We start from the raw sequence: 23,338 nt of genomic DNA on the forward strand, positions 1-23,338 counted from the left end.
CAATCCACCAGGTTGGCTGTTCCCTCGGAAATAACCTCCTCTGTGTCTGCATCATGTATAGTCATCTGTGATGTTCAATAGTGAACTGTGGGTCCCTCATCAACCCAAACATGCTCTTGCACCCTGCAGCATACAAAACCAAAGACCCTGCTCCTAAGTCAGTTACTTCACTATCCGCTTTAGTAAAAGCTAATGATACTGGTCTCCAAAATGAAACAATTCCTTCCACCATACCCTCTGGTTTCAACAGTTACTTGGTCCTCCCCCAACATTGACTACTTTCTTGGTAATCATGGGTCTCAGAGGTATTTCTGTTGCCCCTGCATAATTTCCTCCTTTGTGCGTAGCTTTGAGGCTTGTGAGCAAAGCTCAGATTCACTGAAATCTGAGCTTGGTCTAGCATCAAGCTCTGACCCAGCACTCTCTTTTATTTTCGTTTCAGCTATCAGAAAAAGAAAAATATGGAAAAAAAAACTTTTTTTGAGACAGGGCCTCACTTTGCTGTCCAGGCTGGAGTGCAGTGGCACTATCATGGCTCACTGCAGCCTCAACCTCCAGGACCCCACCTCAGCCTCTCGAGTAGCTGGGACCATAGGTGCATGCTGCCACACCTGGCTATTTTTTTTTTTTAAATAGTTTTTGTAGAGACAGAGTTTCACTACATTGCCTAGGCTGGTCTCAAACTCCTGGGCTCAAGCAATTCTCCCACCTGGGCCTTCCAAAGTGCTGGGATTATAGATGTAAGCCATTGCACCTAGCCCAGAAAAAAAATTGTTTAGGCGATTCAAGATGGCTGCAGGTTGGACATAGAGGCAATAGATACTGCTCAACCCTCCCCTGCAAGGCTGGAGTCTCAAATATTTCAGCGGCAGGTATTGATGACAACATTGCCTATCAGATGAAGCCCAAAGGCAGGATAGAATCAATCACCCCTCTTCAGACCCTAAGATGCCTGCAGACTTCCTAAGCCTTTCAACCCATATACATTAACAGCTCATTTGCTTTTTCTTAGGTACAAAGCCACTGAGCACCAATCAGAATTGGAACAATGTCACCTTTGCTTTACTCCTCCCATCTTCTACATAACAGAACATGTAAACAGAATTGGAACAATGTCACCTTTGCCCCCTCCTCCCATCTTCTATATAACAGAACATGTAAATAGGGCATGGGACACATTCTCAGTTTGCACTGAGTTTCTGTTTTTTGGCTATTAGTCCTCAAACTTGGCTCAGGATAAAAATTAATTTCTTTAAGTTTACAAGGTGCCTGTTATTTCAACTTTTGGTCTACATAGCTAATACAGATAACAGTAACCAAAGGATTGAGTATTTTGCTTTTTTCTTATCAGTTTGCATTTCCTTATGCATCCAGGGAACCAACTCCCTGAGAGTTGGATCCATCTCTAAATTCCACAGGTGGCCAGATGTGGTGGCTCGTGCCTGTAATCCCAGCACTTTGGGAGGCCAAAGCGAGAGAATTGTTTGAAGCCAAGAAGTCAGCTGCAGTGAACCACGATGGCACCACTGCACTTCAGCCTGGGCGACAGAGCCAGAGCCAGAGATCTTGTCTTAAAAAAAAAAAAAAAAAAAAAAAAAAACCTGTTGACAGAGCAGGAGCACCATCATCTCGGACAAACACTGCCACTTTAAGTTCCAGCTCCCTTTTTAGCCTCGTGCATTTCAAGAAAATCACTTCTCTTCTAACAACAAGCAGCCAGAAAAAGATAATAAAACACAGATAAGCTCAGGCACAGAGCGGGGAGTGGGGGGAGTCTCTTGGGTAACTGCCAAACTTCACCCTCATACAATGGGCCCCAGTAAAACAGTGGGTCTTAATAAGCACGTTCCTTTCCTTTCAGGGACACTAAGATAGGAAAGCTAAAAGCAGATTCGGGGGATACGGCTGCAGGAAGATGTATGGGAACAGACACACAACTCTCCCTCCCAGATAAGCACAACAAAGAGACACAGAAGCAGTCCAAGCCTCTGATAAACTCTCCCACCCTGAATCCTTAAAAACAAACTCTTAGTCTGTAAGAGAGTAGGGGCCAGGTACTGTGGCTCACGCCTATAATCCCAGCACTTTGGGAGGCTGAGGCAGGAGGATCATATGAGATCAGGAGTTTGAGACTGGCCTGGCCAACATGGTGAAACCCCGTCTCTACTAAAAATACAAAAATTAGCCAGGTGTGATGGTGGGTGCCTGTAATCTCAGTTAACTGGGAGGCTGAGGCAGGGAGAATCACATGAACCTGGGAGGCAAAAGTTGCGGTGAGCCAAGATCATGCCATTGTACTCCAGCCTGAGGAACAGAGCAAGACTCCATCTAAAAAAAAAAAAGGGCCTCTGACCCCTCTGACCTAACTCAGCCAGAATCCCCTCTCAGGTTTATTTTCTCTAAAATAAACCTGTCATTGACTATCGAGCCACCTTTCATATTTCTTTCCTCTTTTGTTAATTCTTTTTTTTTTCCGTTAATTCTTACACCCGTAACTTTTACCTTTAGTAACTCAACAGCTCCACACCATGCATGACCATGTGGCCACCCAGGAATCAAAGGATTCTGGTCTTGTCCCTACCCTTGGATCCTATCTTTCACCAAACTATGTGTTGCTGTGAGCTGGAGCCGTTCTAACAAATCCCACTCCTCTGACACCAAATGTGAAAGTGGAAAAACTCAAACTGTGTTTTCCTCTGCTTTCACATCAAAACAATCAACACAGAAGACTTCTGTGACTAAACAGGTGGTCCCACAAGCAAATGAGCAATCAGTTTTGCAGTGGACACCAGCAGGGTGCCCTTCAATTTAATTCTGACACAATCTACCTGGAGACCACATCAGATCCCACAGGTTGAGGGCTCAGTCTCCAAGACCAAACCCCCATGCCTGAACCCAGTCAAAAGCTCGGCCTCTAGAACCTCTGCCCAGCTGGCTTCAAGTACAGGTTCCCACGATGCCCTCTTTGGGTTTGATTAATCTACTAGAGTGGCTCACAGAACTCAGGAAAACTTACCTACATTTACTGGGTTATTATAAAGGATCCAGTTGAAGAGACGCGCAGGCCAATGTACGGGAGAAGAGGTGCAGAGTTTCCATGCCTTTTCCACGTATTACCCACCAGGAACCTTCGTGTGTTCAGCTCTCTAGAAGTTCTCTGAATCCTGTCCTTTTTGGGTTTTTATGGAGGCCTCATTATGTTGGCATGATTGATTAAACCACTGGTGATCAATTGAACCGTCAGTCCCTCTCCCCTCCCTAGAGGTTTGCGGGGGTGAGGCTGCAAGTCCTACCCCTCTAATCCTGCCTTGCTCTTTCCTGTGACAAGCCCCATCCTGAAGCTACTGAAGGGCTGCCAGCCACCAGTCAATCATTAGCAAACAGAAAGACACCATTTTGATGTTTCTAAGGATTTTAGGAGTCGTGTGTCAGGAAACAGGTCGAAACCAAATATATATTTCATAGTATCAAAGTGGGATCACAGATGGGCAAGAATGGTTAAAGCACTAAACATGGTCAGTGTACAGAATTTCAATGGCAACGAGTTTCACAGAAAAGTTACTCTGCCTTTGGATTGAATGTGACTTCTCAACGATATGCCAATTTTCAGGGGAGAAATTTCTGTAGATGGCTGACTATATCAATACTTGTGTTCTCTCACTTAATTTTTATTTATTTATTTATTTAGACAAGAGTCTTGCTCTGTCACCCAGGCTGGAGTGCAGTGGTACGATCTCAGCTCTCTGCAACCTCTGCCTGCCGGGTTCGAGCAATTCTCCTGCCTCACCCTCCTGATTAGCTGGGACTACAGGCACGTGCCACTATGCCTGGCTAATTTTTGTATTTTTAGGGTTTCACCACGTTGGCCAGGCTGGTCTCGAACTCCTGACCTTGGGTCCTTTCTCGAGCTCCCAAAGTGCTGGGATTACAGGTGTGAGCCTCTATGCCTGGCCTCTCATTTGATTTTTTTTTTTTTTTTTTTTTTTTTTTTTGAGACGGAGTCTCGCTCTGTCGCCCAGGCTGGAGTGCAGTGGCCAGATCTCAGCTCACTGCAAGCTCCGCCTCCCGGGTTCCCGCCATTCTCCTGCCTCAGCCTCCCGAGTAGCTGGGACCACAGGCGCCGCCACCTCGCCCGGCTAATTTTTTGTGTTTTTAGTAGAGACGGGGTTTCACCGTGTTAGCCAGGATGGTCTCGATCTCCTGACCTTGTGATCCGCCCGTCTCGGCCTCCCAAAGTGCTGGGATTACAGGCTTGAGCCACCGCGCCCGGCCTCATTTAATTTTTAATACTACCTCATGGGGTAGTTGATATTGTCCACATTTTGTAGTGGATGAAACCAAAGCTCTGAGAAAGTAAGTCAGTTGTACAAAATTTATGCCTGCTAGAAATGAGATTGGAAATAGCTACATTCCAAAGTCAGTGATAATTTGGGTCAAGGGGTACTGATAATTGTTGCTCCTACTGGTTAGTCATTTTCTACGGAGCTTTTTTTTTTCACTTACTATTACTACTTTTATTATTATCTTTTGATTTCATTTCACAAAATTATAGGTTTGCATCAAAAAGCACCTAGTTCCTGGTTCGAGCCTCATCTTTGCAGGAGATCCTGAAGCTTAATTGCTTTACATGGTTCAGACTAACCACTGAGCTTTTTTCATTTAAAAATATTTAATTGATAAAGTTTGTATCTATTCAAGGTGTAAAATGTGATGTCACTGTTTCGGTGCATCTGCTGTAACATGGAGAGATTTTAAAATGAAAGCTTTTGGATATTCTGTCAGTTGGGTTATCCAAGTTTGGTATTTCCAGCAAACACTTATTTATCAACTCACTCTTTTATTACCACAATCAAAATAATAAACAGAAAGAAGGGATAGCATTCATGATTTATTTTTCAGTGCTTCTCCAATCCAAAAGAAAAAAACAAAAGTATAAAATCAAATGAAAGATCACACAAGTCCCCAATTTTCTTCTCTTTCATCAGTTGGGCAAAATAACCAAATACCCATTTTCAGATGGTAACTCCCCTTTGCGCTCACAGAAAGGCTTTGTTGCCTGTTGGGTGCAAAGCTTCTATCTCTGTTGCCTAGGGTGTAATAACCCAGGGTTTCCTAGATCCCAGGGGAAACGAAACATTATTATCTCAAATGGATTTATTATGCTGCATATTCTTGGATGTCTCTAGATCAGACACTAGGTTAAGAAGTGTCTTTCCTTAAGTAGCCTCTGTGCTCATTTGTACCATTAACTTCAGCATCCCAAACTGTTTTCTTCTCAATATCCGTCCAGGGCTCTCTGGGGTAGGAGCAGCAGAAGAGACTCCCACCTCCCTGGGTGAAAACTGCTGGGATCAGGCAGGAGTGGGGGCCACCTGGCTGGTCATCCTGAGAAGTCACCTCTACGGGCCTCTTGCATTGGCCTTGTGGACTCTGGCAGAGTTCTAGCATTCCTGAGGATGGGGTGTGAGGCCGTACAGGACACTTGCAGAAGATACTGGCTGACTCCTGGTTGTGGGGACTCTCTAAGAAACAGAAGACATTGGCCTGATGCATGGCTCACACTTGTAATCCCAGCAATTTGGGAGGCCAAGGCAGGCAGATCACCTGAGGTCAGGAGTTCAAGACCAGCCTGGACCACATGGTGAAACCCCACCTCTGCTAAAAATACAAAAATAAGCTGGGTATGGTGAGGGCACCTGTAATCCCAGCTACTTGGGAGGCTGAGGCAGGAGGAGAATCGCTTGAACATGGGAGGCAGAGGTTGCAGTGAGCCAAGATCATGTCATTGCACTCCAGCCTGGGCAACAAGAGAGAAACTCCGTCCAAAAAAGAAAAAGAAACAGAGACTTCTAAGCTCCCTGAGGCATTTCTAAGCATCTAAAGGACAGCAAGGAGAGTCTAGGATTTGTGTGTTGTGGGGGCAGAAGAAGTTCCCCAAGTCCACCTGAGACCCACTGAGCTCTAGGCCAAGTGCCAGGTTCCGTAAAGTTGTAGCCAAATTAGCAACAACTCGTCTCTTAGCCTAAAAATTGCCATTCTGCGATGCTATTTACTGGCCATCTATCATACATTGGGGTCCCCAGTTCTATAAAACAAAGTCTTTGTCTTCAATTCACTTGGTTAAGGAGAAAGAATATGCAACTTAGTTTTGCTTGCCCTCCTGGTATAACTAAAACACTTTCCTTATATCATTCAAGTTATCATTTTGTTCCATTTCTCCCTTTGAACTTGGAGAAAAACTCTTTTTTACCACTCTCTAATTTTTCTTGGTCAAATTTCTCTTAGTTTCCTCAGAGCCATGCAACCATCACTGGAGGCTAACTCATAAATGTTGCATATCAGCAACTTTCTATACAGAGCACATGGAAATTTAGAAGCTGGGGAAGTGTGCATGAGGAGAAGGGTGCTGTGCAGAGGTGTGGGTGGATTGAGAGGACACTCAGGCCATATCCCCAGTGTAGAAGCTAATTAGCCTGGGAAAGGTCAGCTTGTATGGTCCTTGCTCCATTGATAGCAAACCGGAGGTGCTGGCCGAGGGAATACAGGCAGAACCATCCGACTCCAAGCCTTGCCAAATCACTGTGGAGTGTGACTGCAAACATGGGAGATCTGTGCCTTCTGCCAGCGCCTGACTCCTCCTCCTAGAGTGGGAGGTAAGCGACTGGACAGAGGATCTTATGAACAGAAAATGCATTTAAAAGAAGCAATTGAGGCCTGGCACAGTGGCTCACACCTGTAATCCCAGCACTTTGGGAGGCCAAGGTGGGCGAATCACCTGAAGTCAGGAATTCGAGACCAGCTTGACCAACACGGTGAAACCCCGTCTTCACTAAAAATACAAAAAAATTAGCCAGGTGTGGTGCCAGGCACCTGTAATCCCAGCTTCTCTGGAGGCTGAGGCAGGAGAATCGCTTGAACCCAGGAGGCAGAGGTTGCAGTGAACCGAGATCGCGCCACTGCACTCCACCCTGGGCGACAGAGTCAGACTCCATCTCAATCAATCAATCAATAAAGCAATTGCTCCTCCTCGGATCAGAACTGTGAGTTTTATATGAACTGTTACATATTGTTTCCTCTTTATATCTTAGCAATGATCAAAAAACGATCAGATTCCTTTTGCAGAGGGTGGGCTAGTTCTCCTAAGGAGAATCTGGGTCCTCAGTGGATCCTCTGGATTTGAGAATGAAGTTTAGAAGTGCTTGGGACCATAGCTGTGGGTCTGATTTGAGGACAAGAAAACCAAAACAAGCGGGGAGCAGCCTCTGGTGTGGGGAGGTGGGAAGGAGAAAACAAGGAACATAAAAAAACAAGTAAAACCACCAGGGCAGAGTTTATAGCTCAGAAAAACTTTCGAGCTTATATGGAGAGGATTTCCCTGTTTTGGTTTTTAAGGGGATCATACAGATAACCAGGGAGGGTTGATTATCTGGTTCTATTTCCTTTCTGTGGTCTCAAAATCTTTTTTTTTTTTTTTTTTTTTTTTTTTTTTTTTTTTGAGACGGAGTCTCGCTTTGTTGCCCAGGCTGGAGTGCAGTGGCCGTATCTCAGCTCACTGCAAGCTCCGCCTCCCGGGTTTACGCCATTCTCCTGCCTCAGCCTCCCTCAAAATCTTTTAAAAGAATATTTTATGTGTTTGTTTTTAAAATTGGTGAATGAATAGGCCTCACTTTTTATAATACCTGGGCTTCTCAGAACCATGAGTCACTGACATATTATCACCGGAGCCAGGCATAAAATCTGACATTTAATTAGCACAGGTAAGAGCCAGAGCCTTTGTCTCCTAGAAATGATCAAGCACAAAAGCACCCACGAAGCACCAGGCAAAATGCCCTCCTGGAAGCTGGTGGGGTAGGAAGGTGTGGAGGCCCAGCCCTGCCCGGGCAACCTGCCTGCTGCGTGACTCACCTGCCTTTTATTCCTTTCAGGGTGAATCCAGCTGAGCCTCATTCACACTGAAGTGGAGAGACTGCCCTGGGGAGCCTCGGGGCTTTATCTGCATGGCCTTGGTGCTCACATTCCAGTTCTCCTAGTACCCTCTGGCTCCCAGAGTGCAGTTTGCCAAGCAAGTGATGGGCACTGGGAGAGGGACCAGGCAAGAGCCCAAAAGCTCAGCTTCCTTTCCTAAGCCCTGCTGGCCTAACGTGCATTTAAGTTATTTATTCACTTTAGAAAAGAGCCTGTCCGCACCCTTGATTCTGTACCTCCCACTGCCCTGACCACCCTCATCTGTAAAATGGGGCGTAGAGGAGCCCCCATCTCCTAGGGCAGTGGTTTTCAAAGTGGGTTCCCCTGTATCCCTTGTGAAGTTTTGTTTTTTTGTTTGTTTTTTGTGTGGGTTGTTATTGTTGTTGTTGTTTGGGGTAGGGCAGGGGACGGAGTCTTGCTCTGTCACCCAGGCTCGAGTGCAGCGGCGTGATCTCGGCTCACTGCAACCTCTGCCTCCCGGGTTCAAACAATTCTCCTGCCTCAGCCTCCTGAGCAGCTGGGATTACAGGCGTGCACCACCACACCAGCTAATTTTTGTGTTTTTAGTAGAGACAGGGTTTTGCCATGTTGGCCAGGCTGGTCTGGAGCTCCTGACTTCGTGATCCGCCCGCCTCAGGCTCCCAAAGTGCCGGGATTACAGGCATGAGTCACTGCGCCCGGCCCACCTTGGGAAGTCTTTAGAAAGCAAATTCTGGAACCCTGTCCCAGACCTACTGAATCAGAAACTGGGGTTATATTCAGCAACCTGAGCTTTCAGGAGCCTCCAGGTGATTCTGATAAAGCTGGAGTTTGAGAAGCAGCATCATAGGATTGTTAGGAAGATGACCTCAGGAGCACGTGTGAAATACTCAGAACAGTGCCCACGCCTCAGAGTTCCTTAGCTATTGGAAACCCAGGAAGTCACAGACAGAGACACTCTTCCTCTGGAGCAACCCCAGGACAGGTGCATCTGCAGGCCGAGCCTCTTACAGCACAGAGCCTTCTCCGTCTTCACCACTCACTAAAGTGACGCAGGGTGTCAAGCGGAAAAAATGCAAGTTCCTACATCAGTAAGGAAAGGCTTTATTAATGCAAGATATTGCAACAAGGAGATGCTCAAAGCCGAAACCAGAAGTATCTCAGGAAAAGGGTGGGTCAGCAATGCTTTTTTACACAGAGACCATGGGACAGCTGGCTGTGGAAAGAGTAAGGAGGGGTGGTAAACGCTGCTGTATGGGGATCTTGAAGAAACTTTTTTGTTTTTTGAGACAGGGTCTCCCTCTATTGCCCAGGCTGGAGTACAGTGGTACAATCATAGCTCACTGCACCCTCAACCTCCTGGGCTCAAGCCAGCCTCTCACTTCAGCCTCCTGAGTTGGTAGGACTACAGGCATGCACCGCCATGCTTGGCTATTTTTATTTATTTTTTGTAGAGACAAGTTCTCCCTGTGTTCCTCAGGCTGGTCTCGAACTCCTGACCTCAGGCAATCCTCCCACCTCCGCCTTCCATAGTGCTAGGATTACAGACATGAGCCACTCACTACACCTGGCCAGGGTCTTGAAACTTAAAAGGCTGTGTCAAGCTTTGCAAGGGAAATGCAAGGCGGGAAATGTTGCCAGTATTCAGGTACGTGAGGCAGGGATCTGAGGCTGAGATGGAGCAAAGAAGTCACAGTGTGGGAAGTTCCCAGGGAGCGTAGGGCCCAACTGTCTAGTCAAGCCAGCCTTGAGTTTTTTTTTTTTTTTTTTTAATTTTTAAATTTTTAAAAAAAATTTTGAGACAGAGTCTCACTCTGTTGTCCAGGCTGGAGTGCAGTGGCGTGATCTCGGCTCATTGCAAACTCTGCCTCCAGGGTTCAAGCAATTCTCCTGCCTCAGCCTCCCGAGTAGCTGGGATTACAGGCACTCGCCACCACGCCTGGCTAATTTTTGTGTTTTGAGTAGAGATGGTTTTTCACCATGTTGGCCAGGCTGGTCTCAAACTCCTGACCTCAAGTAATCCGCTCGCCTCAGCCTCCCAAAGTGTTGGGATTACAGGCAAGCCACCGCGCCCGGCCAGCCTCGAGTTATAATAAACACAAAGTTTTCATCAGCATTGTCAAGAAACTGATTTTTATTTATGCCATGTGTAGCAGGATGTTTATAGCCCCTACTAACAACAGGTCTTAATTCCTGGCCCCTGAAGCTATTATCTTATACAGCAAAGACTTTGTAAATGTGAATCTGTGAAGAGTTCTGAAATGGAACGGTTATCCTGGGTTACCTGGGTGAGCCCTAAATGCAATCACAGGTGTCTTTATAAGAGGGAGGGAGATTAGACACAGACAGAAGAAACGGGAGGGAGATTGAATACAGACAGAAGAGATGGCAACGTAGTCACAGAGGTTGGAGTGATGCAGCCACAAGTCAAGGAATGCGAGCAACCACCAGTGCTGGGAGAGGCAAGGCACAGATTCTCCCCTAGAACCTCAGGAGGAATGAAGGGAGGGAGCCCTATCACACCTGGTCTTTAGCCCAGTGACACTGATTTAGGACTTCTGGCCTCCATAACTGTGACTGAATAAAGGACTCCTGTTTCAAGCCACCAAGTTTGTGGGGATTTGTTACAGCAGACACAGGAAATGAATACACCTTGTTTCTTGAAAAGACTGTTTGAGGTTTGAAGAATTTTTTAGATTTGGCTGAGAGTTTGTGGATTACTCTTTTAGAGGAGGAGAGAAATTCCACCATTTCTCTTGTGAATTGGTTTCCTTGTTACCTACTATACAAAAATGCTTCACCATAGTTCCATTTAAATATATCTGTCCTGTTCGATTTGCTGTAGAACTGAAATTACTATAGTGAACCACATATTTAAATATGGAAAGGCTGAACCTCAGAAAGCTGTTAGGAAAGCTAAGAATGTGGAAGCGAATGCTCATGCTACACCAGAAGAAGAGAACTGGTACCGAGTAAGAGCTGAATTCTCATTGACTGATTTACTACGTGCTCAATGAATTGGCTGATAGTTGAACTCTACAGGAAAAGCACAGTTACAGTAACCCAGAAAAGTAGTTACTTCATAAGTGGTTTCATATGAACCTCAAATCATAAACAGGCTGTTTGCTGTATGATTATCAATGGTGATAAACCATTTTGCAAGTGGGCAGTTTGCTGGATAATGCTTCTTACGAGTAATTCTTGGCTCAGTGAATTTAAACAAATCAGAGGGGGTTATATTGGGGAGAGGTGTTAAGTGATGTCAGGGTCTTGAATGCCACCACACTAAGTTCACCAGTTCCCCTATGGTTTAAAACTTCCAAAGACTGGGTAAAGAATTATATCCTTATTTATTTTTTTATTTTTACGACAGAGTCCCACTCTGTTGCCCAGGCTAGGGTGCAATGGCACAATCTCGGCTCACTGCAACCTCCGCCTCCCGGGTTCAAGTGATTCTCCTGCCTCAGCCTCCCAAGTAGCTGGGACTACAGGCATGCACCACCACACCCGGCTAATTGTTTTTTGTATTTTTAGTAGGGATGGGGTTTCACTATGTTGGCCAGGCTGGTCTCGAACTCCTGACCTCAAGTAATCCACCCGCTTCTGCCTCCCAAAGTGCTGAGATTACAGACGTGAGCCACCATGCCTGGCCTATATCCTCTTTTAATAGTGAGTAAAAGAAAGCCACACAGTTGCACGTGAGAATAGACTTTCACAGGCACTGCGTTTTAAATAGGAATCAGGAAGTTCTGCCAACTCCATTTTAGTAAAGGCATAGCCAAGGCTTGGTTGCTTCACTAAAATGTGACCATTTTAAAATTTATCACTCATCAAAATTATTTTGCAAAGAAATAGGAAGAGACGAGTAAGGAAAGAAAGAAATATTTAAATATATCTGTCCTGGCTAGTAATACCACATTTCTGTAATGCATTTTTTTACAGATATGAATAGATACAAAGAGGTGTCCTAAGTTGAAGCAATAACGTCTTCACCCTCTTGCTTATTGGCTTTCTCCCATATTTCTTCTGCTTTTAAATATTTCTGGTATAATTTTAGATTTTGAGCACACTTGGTTTGAAAAGTGTCTATGTTTTCTCCACTACATTTGTCTCACATTCCAAAAAACCAAGCGGATGCCATTCTTCAGGGCAGCACCTGCCACTCGTCTGCTGTCAGGCTACTGCTTAAGGCGTAGATCTTCATGGCCTGGCAGGTTTCTCCACCCTACAATCTTAGGGAGCTGTGGCCCAAGGGCAACTGTAAAACCCACGTGTTAGAATAACTTAGCTTTCTTGTGATAGACTGAGTAAACAAATAGACAATGGCCACAGTATATGGCAATAGAACTCTGACCCACGGAAGAAATGAAGCATAATATCTGCAGAGACCAACTCAGAACAGTCAGGACTTACTCAGTGACTGACAACTTCCTCATTTTTGCCTCTGCTTCCAACCCAGGACAAACCAGAAAACCCAAACACGCTCCACAAACAAATCACATAAGATGCTCCATCTCTAGTTATCCCTCCTCCAGCTTCTCCATGATGACACTCTGCAAAGAGGACATATCTGAAGTTGCCCCCTTTTTCCCCTAAAGCTTTTCTTCTCCCTTGTCTTTGAATTATCTCCCTTGTCATAGCAAGTTCTGAATATATGGCCTCTGTGTGTTCTTATGTGGTGGTCTTCATTTATTTCCACATGTGAATGGTGATTGTGTTCAACACAATGATTAATTTTTTAAAAAGAAAAAAAAACTCCAGCTATTTATAGTACAACACGCTTTTGTTTTGTTTTTGTTTTTGTTTTTGTTTTGAGAAGGTATCCCAGGCTGGAGTGCAGTGGCGCATGCTCTGCGTCACCATGCCTGGCTAATTTTTGTTGGTTTGTTTTGTATTTTTGGTAGAGGTGTGATTTCGCCATGTTGCCCAGGCTGGTCTCAAACTCCTGGGCTCAGGAGATCCACCTACCTTGGCCTGCAATACAATATACTTTTGTATTTTTTATATAACCACCTGAGAGCTTTGGCCCCTAGTTGTGTTTGAGAGGGAAAAGCTGCTATTTCTTTAAAGGAAGGACATATAATTATTAATAAATTGATTTTTAAAAGCATGTATTTGCCTGATGGTGCTTCTGAGAAGTTGTCGGCTTGTTTTTAATTTGCTAAAAGAAAATCCATAGCCAAATTAAATTTAAGAGAATTTAATTGAGCAAAGAACGATTCGTGAATCTGGCAGCCTCTGGTGCCAGACTAGGCTGAGAGAGACTCCAGTGCAGCCACATGGGGGAAGATTTATAGACAGAAAAGGGCAAGTGAGGCATAGAAACTGCAGGACTGGTTACAGCTTCATGTTTGCCTTATTTGAACATGGTTTGAACAATTGAACCTCTTTGATTCACAGAACTTCGGGGATGGGCACAAGAGCAGGCTACAGTCTGTTTACACCTCCATTTAGGTGACAATTCGCTATATACAGAGAAACCTTCAAGCCAAATGTAAATAATATAGGGAGGCAGCTTTAGGCTAAACTTGATTTAACAAATTTTCAAATTAACAAGTAAAAACTGTGCATATTATTCAATTTAATCTTTAAGAGTTTATTAATCAATATGCATTATAACTTCATTTTTGTAAAAAAAAAAAAAAGATATGCCTAGGAAAGGGTTATGGAGAGGGGACAAGGGACGTTTATTTTCTAAAACATATTTTTTATAATGGATGTTTTATATAACTTTAGAAAGAATTAGAAACGTTTCTGAATTATTAATGATTTCCTTAAATCTTTAGCTACATATATTTCTCCATAAAGAGCAGTTCCTCAAACTGCATCACCTCAACCCTGATATTAAATATTTTATTTTATTTTATTTTTTTACTTTTTGAGACAGAGTTTCACTCTGTGGCTAGGCTGGAGTGCAGTGGCACGATCTCAGTTCACTGCAACCTCCGCCTCCCGAGTTCAAGCAATTCTCCTGCCTCAGCCTCCTGAATAGCTGGGACTGCAGGCGCGTGCCACTACGCCCAGCTAATGTTTGCCTTTTTAATAGAGACGGGGTTTCACCATGTTGGCAAGGATGGTCTCGATCTCATGACCTCGTGATCCGCCCGCCTCGGCCTCCCAAAGTGCTGGGATTACAGGCGTGAGCCACCGCGCCCGGCGGATATTAAATATTTTTAAAGCAAAGTTATTAAATCTCAAAAGAAGCACACTTTGAATACTGAGGAAGAGACGTTGTAACCCACAAGCAGACAGTAGGTAAGTAAGAGCAATTTCCACCACTCTCAAGCTGCTCAGCGCAGTAAGTCGGGATACTCGGTAGACCTGAGCCCTTCAGGGAGGCGCCTCCCGCTCCTCCGCGCAGCCCCCGGGCGCCCGGCTCCGCTCCCCGCAGCGCAGGTTCACCGAGGTAGGCGCGCCCAGACCTGAGACAGGTGGGGACCGGGCTGCGTCACGTGCGGGCTCCGAGCGCCCGGGGCCCCGCCCAGTGGCCGGCGCAGCCAATCGCAGCGCGGGCAGGCGGTGGGGGCGGGGAAGGCCGCCTGGAAACTTAAATCCCGAGTCGGGCGACCCCGCGCCAGAACCGCGGAGGGTTGTTCGCCGGAGGCTTGTTAGCTGAGGGCGCCTGCGCAGCGGCGACGGCTGCTGGTGAGCGCCCCCGCCAGACCGAGGGGCAGGGCGAAGGGGGACTGGAGGAGGGAACCCAGGGACACTGAGAGGAGGCGGGCGCGACCCCTGAGAGTGAGAGCTTCTGCCCAGCGCTCTGCCAGCCTCGAGGTGGGGAACGGGGGAGGGCGGTTGGGGACCCCCGGGAGGCGCCGGGACCACTGGGAGGGCCCAGGCGGTGCAGGTCAGTCATCCTGCGGGCTGAAGCCGAGCCGGACCGGGCAGCTTCACCCCGGCATCCCGGCCGCGGAGCCCCCGCTCCGTGCGCCGCCGCAAACATTCTCGGGGCGCGGCGGGCGCGTGCGGAGGGCGAGAGCAGGCGGCGCGGCCCTGGCCCCCCGGAGCCCCGGGAGCTGCCTGACCCTGCCCGGGTTTAGGGGAGCGAGAAGCAGAGACCCAGGTGTGGGACGGCGGGAGTAGTGGGTGCTCTCCTTCCCAGTGTCTCCTGGAAAGGGATTCCAGAAAGGTTTTATTCCAAAAGGAGAGGTTGGAAGACATAGCTCATTCCTGCTGTGTATCAGCCACGAAGGTGTGAGGTGGTGTTCCTTGGGGATCCGCTTGCACCTACTTGGGATGGTATGTCTTCATTAGTGACGTTTTGCCTGGATGACCTCAGTACAATTGGTGCAAAAGCTGGACCAGCTGTTTCCTAGTTTTCGCCTTAAGCTTCTCACCCGTCAGGTATCTTCACACCCTTCTCATACCCTGAATTATCGCATATGCTGTTTCAACACCTCCAACTCCGCAGGCTGCTTTTCATCTTGATGGGCCCATCGAATACCTCCAGTAGGCCTGTTTCAGCGTGTTCCGCAGTCCTTGGGGAAATGCCAGGGAGAATAATTGAAATATTTTTATTCCACGGGGGCTGTAAGATGGCTTTTTAGGATTGGTCTAATCAGATACTCATTTCTTTTCCCGTTTTAGGTTTTGAAACATGAATCTTTCGCTCGTCCTGGCTGCGTTTTGCTTGGGAATAGCCTCCGCTGTTCCAAAATTTGACCAAAATTTGGATACGAAGTGGTACCAGTGGAAGGCAACACATAGACGATTATATGGCGCGGTTGGTAACATCTGAAACTCTCCAGAGGGACTCTGTAGAGATGGTCCTTGCTGTTGGGAGTTGATAGCCAGAGAGTAGCTTCTAGAGGCCAGACCTTACCAGGCAGTAACCTAACAGCACCCATTATAGATGCAGTATGGGCATATATCTCCATTGTGTCTCGGCTTGGAGAACAGCTCCCAGAGATGTATCAAGCCATCCCTGGCCATGGTTTCTCTTCATTTCTGCCCGCAAATCGGCTTGGGTGAACATGGGTTGGGTAAGTAGACATGAAGTCCATCAGCTGTATGTTTGCCTCTAGAGTGAAGAAGGATGGAGGAGAGCAGTGTGGGAAAAGAATATGAAAATGATTGAACTGCACAATGGGGAATACAGCCAAGGGAAACATGGCTTCACAATGGCCATGAATGCTTTTGGTGACATGGTGAGTGTGGCGAGGATTGCTGAACTCTGTGCTGCTTCTCCTCAGTTCTTCACCAAAATAGTCTTGCTTTTAACATTTTATTTACTTCTCCTTGAAGACCAATGAAGAATTCAGGCAGGTGATGGGTTGCTTTCGAAACCAGAAACTCAGGAAGGGGAAACTGTTCCGTGAGCCTCTGTTTCTTGATCTTCCCAAATCTGTGGATTGGAGAAAGAAAGGCTACGTGACGCCAGTGAAGAATCAGGTGAGACAGCGTCAGATTCAGACCTCCCGTCTCCACTGGAAAGCCAAGAAGGAATTGGTGTCATTGCTGTGGTAGATGGTGGCACAACATATGATGATAGGTTTTTTTGTATTTTCGTTTTTGGTGTGTTTTTTTTTTGAGACAGAGTTTTGCTCTTGTTGCCCAGGCTGGATTGCAATGGCATGATCTCGGCTCACTGCAACCTCTGCCTCCTGGGTTCAAGCAATTCTGCCTCTGCCTCCTGAGTAGCTGGGATTACAAGTGCTCACCACCATGCCCAGCTAATTTTTGTGTATTTTTGGTAGAGACAGGGTTTCACCGTGTTGGCCAGGCTGGTCTCAAACTGCTCTCCTCAAGTGATCTGCCCGCCTCGGCCTCCCAAAGGGTGGTGATGGGTTTTTTGGTTTTTGTTTTTTTAAAAGAATATTCAGATAATTCAAATATATGGGCTACTGTATTTATATTGGTCTTGTAAATTGACAGCTTTTTTTTCCCCTTTTTAGAAACAGTGTGGTTCTTGTTGGGCTTTTAGTGCGACTGGTGCTCTTGAAGGACAGATGTTCCGGAAAACTGGGAAACTTGTCTCACTGAGCGAGCAGAATCTGGTGGACTGTTCGCGTCCTCAAGGCAATCAGGGCTGCAATGGTGGCTTCATGAATAGCGCCTTCCGGTATGTGAAGGAGAACGGAGGCCTGGACTCTGAGGAATCCTATCCATATGTAGCAATGGTAAATGGAGCTCCTTGTCATTCGTGCTCTGCTTTTGGAAGGTGAAACCCTTTCAGAGATAACAGATACTTTTTTCAGAATTCACATTTTATATGGTAGAATCTACATCTGTAAACTGTGAGTATTGTCATTATAAATTATTAGCCTTTGGCCAGGTATGGTGAATCACGTCTGTAATCCCAGCACTTTGGGAGGCCGAGATGGGCGAATCACGAGGTCAGGAGATTGAGACAACTCTGGCTAACATGGTGAAATCCCATCTCTACTAAAAATACAAAAAAAAATTAGCTGGGCCTGGTGGCGGGCGCCTGTAGTCCCAGCTACTCAGGGGACTAAAGCAGGAGAATGGCGTGAACCCGGGAGGTGGAGCTTGCAGTGAGCCAAGATCGCACCACTGCACTCCAGCCTCGGCGGCAGAGCGAGACTCCGTCTCAAAAAAAAAAAATTACTAGCCTTTGCACAGTTCTCCGATTAGATGGTCAACAGCTAATGGTTAACATGTAAGTAACATTAGATGGTTAACACATAGCTGTTCTTGCTTCTGCATAACATGGAGAATAAGCAAACCATTCTACATATAATAGAACTTGATCCATTGTGAAAATTTTTTATGGACAGATTGACATAGGGGTTCTCATTGAAGAAATATCGACTAATTTTTCATTTTTAAATCAACGAATAACATTTTATTTCATGGGACGATTTATAAGGGTGTTAATTTGGACATCGTAGGTTGCAAATTGCTGAGTGTTTTGGTTCTAGAACTAATGTTCCCCAGGTGGTAGATGGTAGTGATCGAGTCTCTCCCCCTTTAACTTTAAAAGGATGGAATCTGTAAGTACAGATCTGAGAATTCTGTTGCTAATGACACCGGCTTCGAGGTGGTCCCAGCTGGAAAGGAGAAGGCCCTGATGAAAGCAGTGGCAACTGTGGGGCCCATCTCTGTTGCTATGGATGCAGGCCATTCATCCTTCCAGTTCTACAAATCAGGTAAGTGTCATTTTATTACAGAAAGTTAGGCAGGCTTGGGAAACATCACCATGATTGATTCTTTGATATGAAGTCCTGCTTTGCAGGAATGTAGTATTTTGAGAGTGTGCATTTAACATGGTGATATTTGCATTTGCCATGAGAAAATGCTTAGTTATGTTAAACTTCTCATAAATGTTTTTAAATGGCTATGTAATTGTATAGAGACAACCTAATTTTCCAAACTGTTTTCCGGTTATTGGGTCTTTTTTTCTCAAAGCTTTTTACTACTGTAATTAGTAAAAAACTGTAAAGAACCCAGAACTCCTTTCAAGTTTCTGTTTATTTATTTTGGTGGTGTTTTAGACTGACATCCTAGGAGTAGAAAGGGATTATGCTAATTGGTATTTGGGCTTAGAGATAAGTATCTAAATTACCTTAGCTGTAAACAATAGGTTTTATCTTTTGGATTTTCTTTTTTTTAGGTAGAAAATATCTTGAACTTTGGTTGAAGTTAGTTGATTTCTAGTGAGTTGAGGTTGACTTTTTTCCTTTATCAGCCATTACTGTTTTCTGGCCAGTATTGTTTGGGTCCTTATTTGGCATTTGTTTATGACATTTCACTGAATTTAGAGATGCCTCCCTTATGGAGGGTGGTTGGGTGGGTTACTGTCACATGTCACTTGGAGCTTCTCACCCCAGCATTGATTTGACTCTCCCAGGCATTTATTTTGAACCAGACTGCAGCAGCAAAAACCTGGATCATGGTGTTCTGGTGGTTGGCTACGGCTTTGAAGGAGCGAATTCAGATAACAACAAGTATTGGCTCGTCAAAAACAGGTATAAAACTCAAAATTGAGAAGGAAATTTTTGTTTCAAATCAGTATCTGGATACAAGTTCACAAAAGCTCAATTTTGAAATTCCAGAAGTCTTCTACTTAGAGTGAACCAGAAATACTAAGGTTTGATTAGAGGATTCCGTACCAAGCTTTTTGGAGTTACTGCTATGTATTTGTCATATTTTATTACTAAGTTTTGAAAATTTTTACATTCCGAAACACATTAGGCCCCAAGGGTTTCAGACGAAGGATTGTGGACCTGTAGGTTTGAGAGCTGATTGCTTTTTTCTGTCTCTAATTTTTCAACAAGGAATAGTAAGCAGAAACATCTGCCTTTGCTGGTTCTTTGTTGAGTCTAAAACATCATCTGGGAGTCCAGTGGTCTGTGTGCGTCCTTCTGTTGTCATTGGATGCCTTGTCATCAAATTTCACTCCCTAGCTCTCAGGCTTTGAAGGTTGTCAGAATCCATTTTCTCACAGTTAGCATTCTTTAACTGAGATGTGATACAAGGTAGCATGTGGAGACACACTGCTGCAGTGGAATTCCAGTTCTGCCTCAGTGTTCTTAAAAAGTTAAGGACCCACAAGAATCAATACATTCATTCATTCATTTATTTTTTGAGACAGAGTCTCACTCTGTCACCCAGGCTGGAGTGCAGTGGCGCAATCTCAGCTCACTGCAGCCTCCACCTCCTGGGTTCAAGTGATTCTCCTGCCTCAGCCTCGCAAGTAGCAAGGGTGTGCTACCATACCCAGCTAACTTTTTTTGTATTTTTTAGTAGAGACAGGGTTTCACCATGTAGGCCAGGCTGCTGTCAAACTCCTGACCTCATGTGATCCGCGTACCTCGGCCTCCCAAAGCACTGGGATTACAGACATGAGCCACCATGCCCAGCCAATTTTATTTTATTTTGAGATGGAGTCTTGCTCTGTCACTCAGGCAAGAGTATAGTGGTTCAGTATCGGCTCACTGCAGCCTCCACCTCCCAGGTTCAAGTGATTCTCCTGCCTCAGACTTCCAAGTAGCTGGGGCTACAGGCATGCACCACCACATCTGGCTAATTTTTGTGGGATTTTGTTTGTTTGTTTTTTCTTTTGAGATGGAGTTTTGCTCTTCTTGCCTAGGCTGAAGTGCAGTGGTACAATCTTGGCTCACTGGAACCTCTGTCTCCTGAGTTCAAATGATGATTCTCCTGCCTCAGCCTCCCAAGTAGCTGGGATTACATGCCCAGTTAACTTTTTTTTTTAAGTTTAGTAGAGGCGGGGTTTCACCATGTTGATCAAGCTGGTCTCGAACTCCTGAAACCTCAGGTGATCCACCCTCCTCAGCCTCCCAAAGTGCTGGGATTACAGGCGTGAGCCACCGCACCCGGCCTCCAGACATTTATAAATGGATATTAACAGCGCTTAGAATAGTGCCTGACACATGGAAAGCACTGTTTAAGTATTAGCTATTATTATTAATGGAGCCAATTTTCCCTTGATTCTTCGTATAAAATGGAAAACCTGCTCCTCTTTCAGCTGGGGTCCAGAATGGGGCTCGAATGGCTATGTAAAAATAGCCAAAGACAAGGACAACCACTGTGGAATCGCCACAGCGGCCAGCTACCCCACTGTGTGAGCTGATGGATGGTGAGGAGGAAGGACGACGTAAGGACAGCATGTCTGGGGGAGTTTTATCTTGACACTGACCAAATGCTTATTGTGTAAGATAAACCACTTGAATCATTGAGGATCCAAGTTGAGATTTGAAATCTGTGACGTTTTTACAAGGGTAAAATGTTACCAGTATTTTAATTACTGTTATACACAGCTTTATGATATCAAAGACTCATTGCTTAATTCTAAGACTTTTGAATTTTCATTTTTTAAAAAGATGTACAAAACAGTTTAAAATAAACTTTAATTCGTATATAAAGGGGGGCCTTTTCTTTTTTTAATGCATTGACTTTTTGTGTAGTCAGGAAATATAATTGAGCTCTGAAATAATAGCTTCATGTGCCAATGGTGTATTAGGAGAAAGATGCTAGCAGAAAGCTGACTTCCTGGCTCTTCTGGTTATAAAAATACAGATTTTTATCAGCTACCCAGTTACTGTGTGTAACCCAACTCCTGAATCTACCCCAATTTGATAACCAATTTGGAAGGACAGACCTAAATTTTTTTTTTTTTTTTTTTTTTTTTTTTTTTTTTAATGAGACGAAGTCTCACTCTGTCGCCTAGGCTGGAGTGCAGTGGCATGATCTCAGCTCACTGCAACCTCTGCCTCGCCGGTTTAAGCAGTTCTCTGCCTCAGGCTCCTGAGGAGCTGGGATTGCAGGCACGTGCCACCACACCTCGTGTATTTTTAGTAGAGACAGGGTTTCACCATCTTGGCCAGGCTGTTCTTGAACTCCTAACCTCGTGATCCACCCGCCTCAGCCTCCCAAAGTGTTGGGATTACAAGTGTGAGCCACTGCGCCCGGCCTCTAAATTGTTTTAGTAAAGAAGAAAGCAGTTGACTTTTTAGAAAACTGAATAGGCACAGATTCGTAGGTTTTAGATAGTAGAAAAGGAGACGTCTTCTCCCTTGGACACATAACCTCAAGATGGTTAGGTTATGTGATAAAAAGTGAAGCTGCCCGAGACGGGCGGATCACGAGGTCAGGAGATGGAGACCATCCTGGCTAACATGGTGAAACCCCGTCTCTACCAAAAAAATACAAAAAATTAGCCGGGCCGCGGTGGCGGGCGCCTGTAGTCCCAGCTACTCGGGAGGCTGAGGCAGGAGAATGGCGTAAACCCAGGAGGCGGAGCTTGCAGTGAGCCGAGATCCGGCCACTGCACTCCAGCCTGGGCGACAGAGCGAGACTCCGTCTCAAAAAAAAAAAAAAGTGAAGCTGCTTTTTACTGGAGCCTCTCTGAATTGCTGGTGGCCACTTTGCAGTCTGAGGAAGACTCAGGTGCAAGTAGGTTACCAAGGCTATTTTGTTTTCATTCCAAGTCTCTGATGACATATTCCCCCTAGCTCTTCTAGAAAAGCTTATTTGTTAACTAGTGTTAGCAAAAATAAATGTAATGGTGTGGTTAACAAATCTCAGGCATTTGGCAGTAGCTGGAGATATTTGTTCAAGGTCCACAAGAGATCAGGCTGGGCTACAAAAAGAGGCCTCTGGCCGGAGATGGATAAGAGATCACAAGTGAAAGGTCAGAAGTCACTAGGCCAGACTCTGGCTACCTAGTCCCTGAATTAAAAATAAAAGGGGGGAAAAAGGCTAAGAATATAGTTACACAGGTAGTAAATACAAATAAAACAATATATTTGCATATTTAAAATACTGGAAGAAAGTACACCAAACCTGTGGGTGAATTATGGGTGATTATTTAACTTGTTTAGTGGAAAGCATGTATTTTTATGAGCAGGAAAAAGTAGTGAAGATATACCCACATTCTGCAGGCTAAAGGAGAGCCCCATGTGTGTTTAAAAAGCCCATGTTTCCAGTCAAATAAAAAAATACAGGGGATGAGCTGGTGAAATTTAATTGAGAGGTGATCCATTGTGAATGCAGTGGGAGGGAAGGGGGGATGTGGGACCGTGTATCCCGAAAACCTTTCGATAGGCCTTGTCCACAGCCGTCTCTGGAAAATCCAGTGTACCATATTCAGTCTTGAGTTTTTTCTGAGAAAGGATTCCTTTGTCTTTGCAGCAGCAGGCTAAGTCAGTACTCGCCACAGATTCCTGGCACAACGACCCGAGGCCCTTAGGAAACATCTAGGCACTGAATTGAATGGAAGAGTGATGGCTTTTTATTCAAATAAAAAAGTTCCCAATCTGTCAAAACAGCACCCCTCAGAAAACTAAAGTAGAGATAGTTCAAGATTTTATAATTTTCAAAGACCTTTGAAACATTTTAAACTTGTGAAAAGTTACAAATCTGATGTGTTGTCTAAAAGCATTTTTCAAACAAGCCAGTAGACTTGAAAAATCAGCCTGAAGCACAGACTTAACCAATATTTGCTGGGAACAGGCCCCTAAATCTGGCCATAAACTGGCCCCCAAACTGGCCATAAACAAAATCTCTGCAGCACTGTGACATGTTTGTGATGGCCATGACGCCCACACTGAAGGTTGTGGGTTTACTGGAATGAGGGCAAGGAACACCTGGCCCACCCAGGGGGAAAGATTGCTTAAAGGTGTTCCTAAGCCATAAACAGTAGCATGAGCGATCTGTGCCTTAAGGACATGCTCCTGCTGCAGATAACTAGCCAGAGGCCATCTCTTTGTTTTGATCCCTTTGTTTCCCGTAAGGAATACTTTTAGTTAATCTATAATCTATAGAAACAATGCATATCACTGGCTTGCTGGCAGCAAATATGTGGGTAAATCTCTGTTCAGGGCTCTCGGCTGTGAAGGCTGTGAGTCCCCTGATCTGCCACTCCACCTGATAAATTTGTGTGTGTGTGTCTTTAATTCCTCTAGCGCCACTG

At 45.2% G+C, this 23,338-nt stretch overlaps 1 protein-coding gene across 4 annotated transcripts in view; it reads left to right on the plus strand.

Annotated features, from left to right (window-relative positions):
- The window catches only part of CTSV (cathepsin V), a 261,994-nt gene extending 241,205 nt beyond the window's left edge, over positions 1-20,789 (plus strand). Inside the window, exons 2-9 of one of the 4 annotated variants that reach the window (XM_050761815.1) lie at positions 14,521-14,589; positions 15,532-15,667; positions 15,969-16,091; positions 16,189-16,335; positions 16,839-17,063; positions 17,888-18,053; positions 18,755-18,872; positions 20,393-20,789. In XM_050761815.1, coding sequence (XP_050617772.1) covers positions 15,542-15,667; positions 15,969-16,091; positions 16,189-16,335; positions 16,839-17,063; positions 17,888-18,053; positions 18,755-18,872; positions 20,393-20,492 — 1,005 coding nt within the window. In that variant the 5' untranslated portion in view covers positions 14,521-14,589; positions 15,532-15,541 and the 3' untranslated portion in view covers positions 20,493-20,789. Of the gene's footprint in view, positions 1-14,520; positions 14,719-15,524; positions 15,668-15,968; positions 16,092-16,188; positions 16,336-16,838; positions 17,064-17,887; positions 18,054-18,754; positions 18,873-20,392 lie in introns of those variants that run through there. The other 3 variants (XM_050761814.1, XM_050761816.1, XM_050761817.1) reach the window with 3 other exon arrangements.
- Positions 20,790-23,338: the final 2,549 nt, after the last annotated feature.

This window comes from Macaca thibetana, chromosome 15 (genome assembly GCF_024542745.1).
Source record: "Macaca thibetana thibetana isolate TM-01 chromosome 15, ASM2454274v1, whole genome shotgun sequence".
NCBI lineage: Eukaryota > Metazoa > Chordata > Mammalia > Primates > Cercopithecidae > Macaca > Macaca thibetana.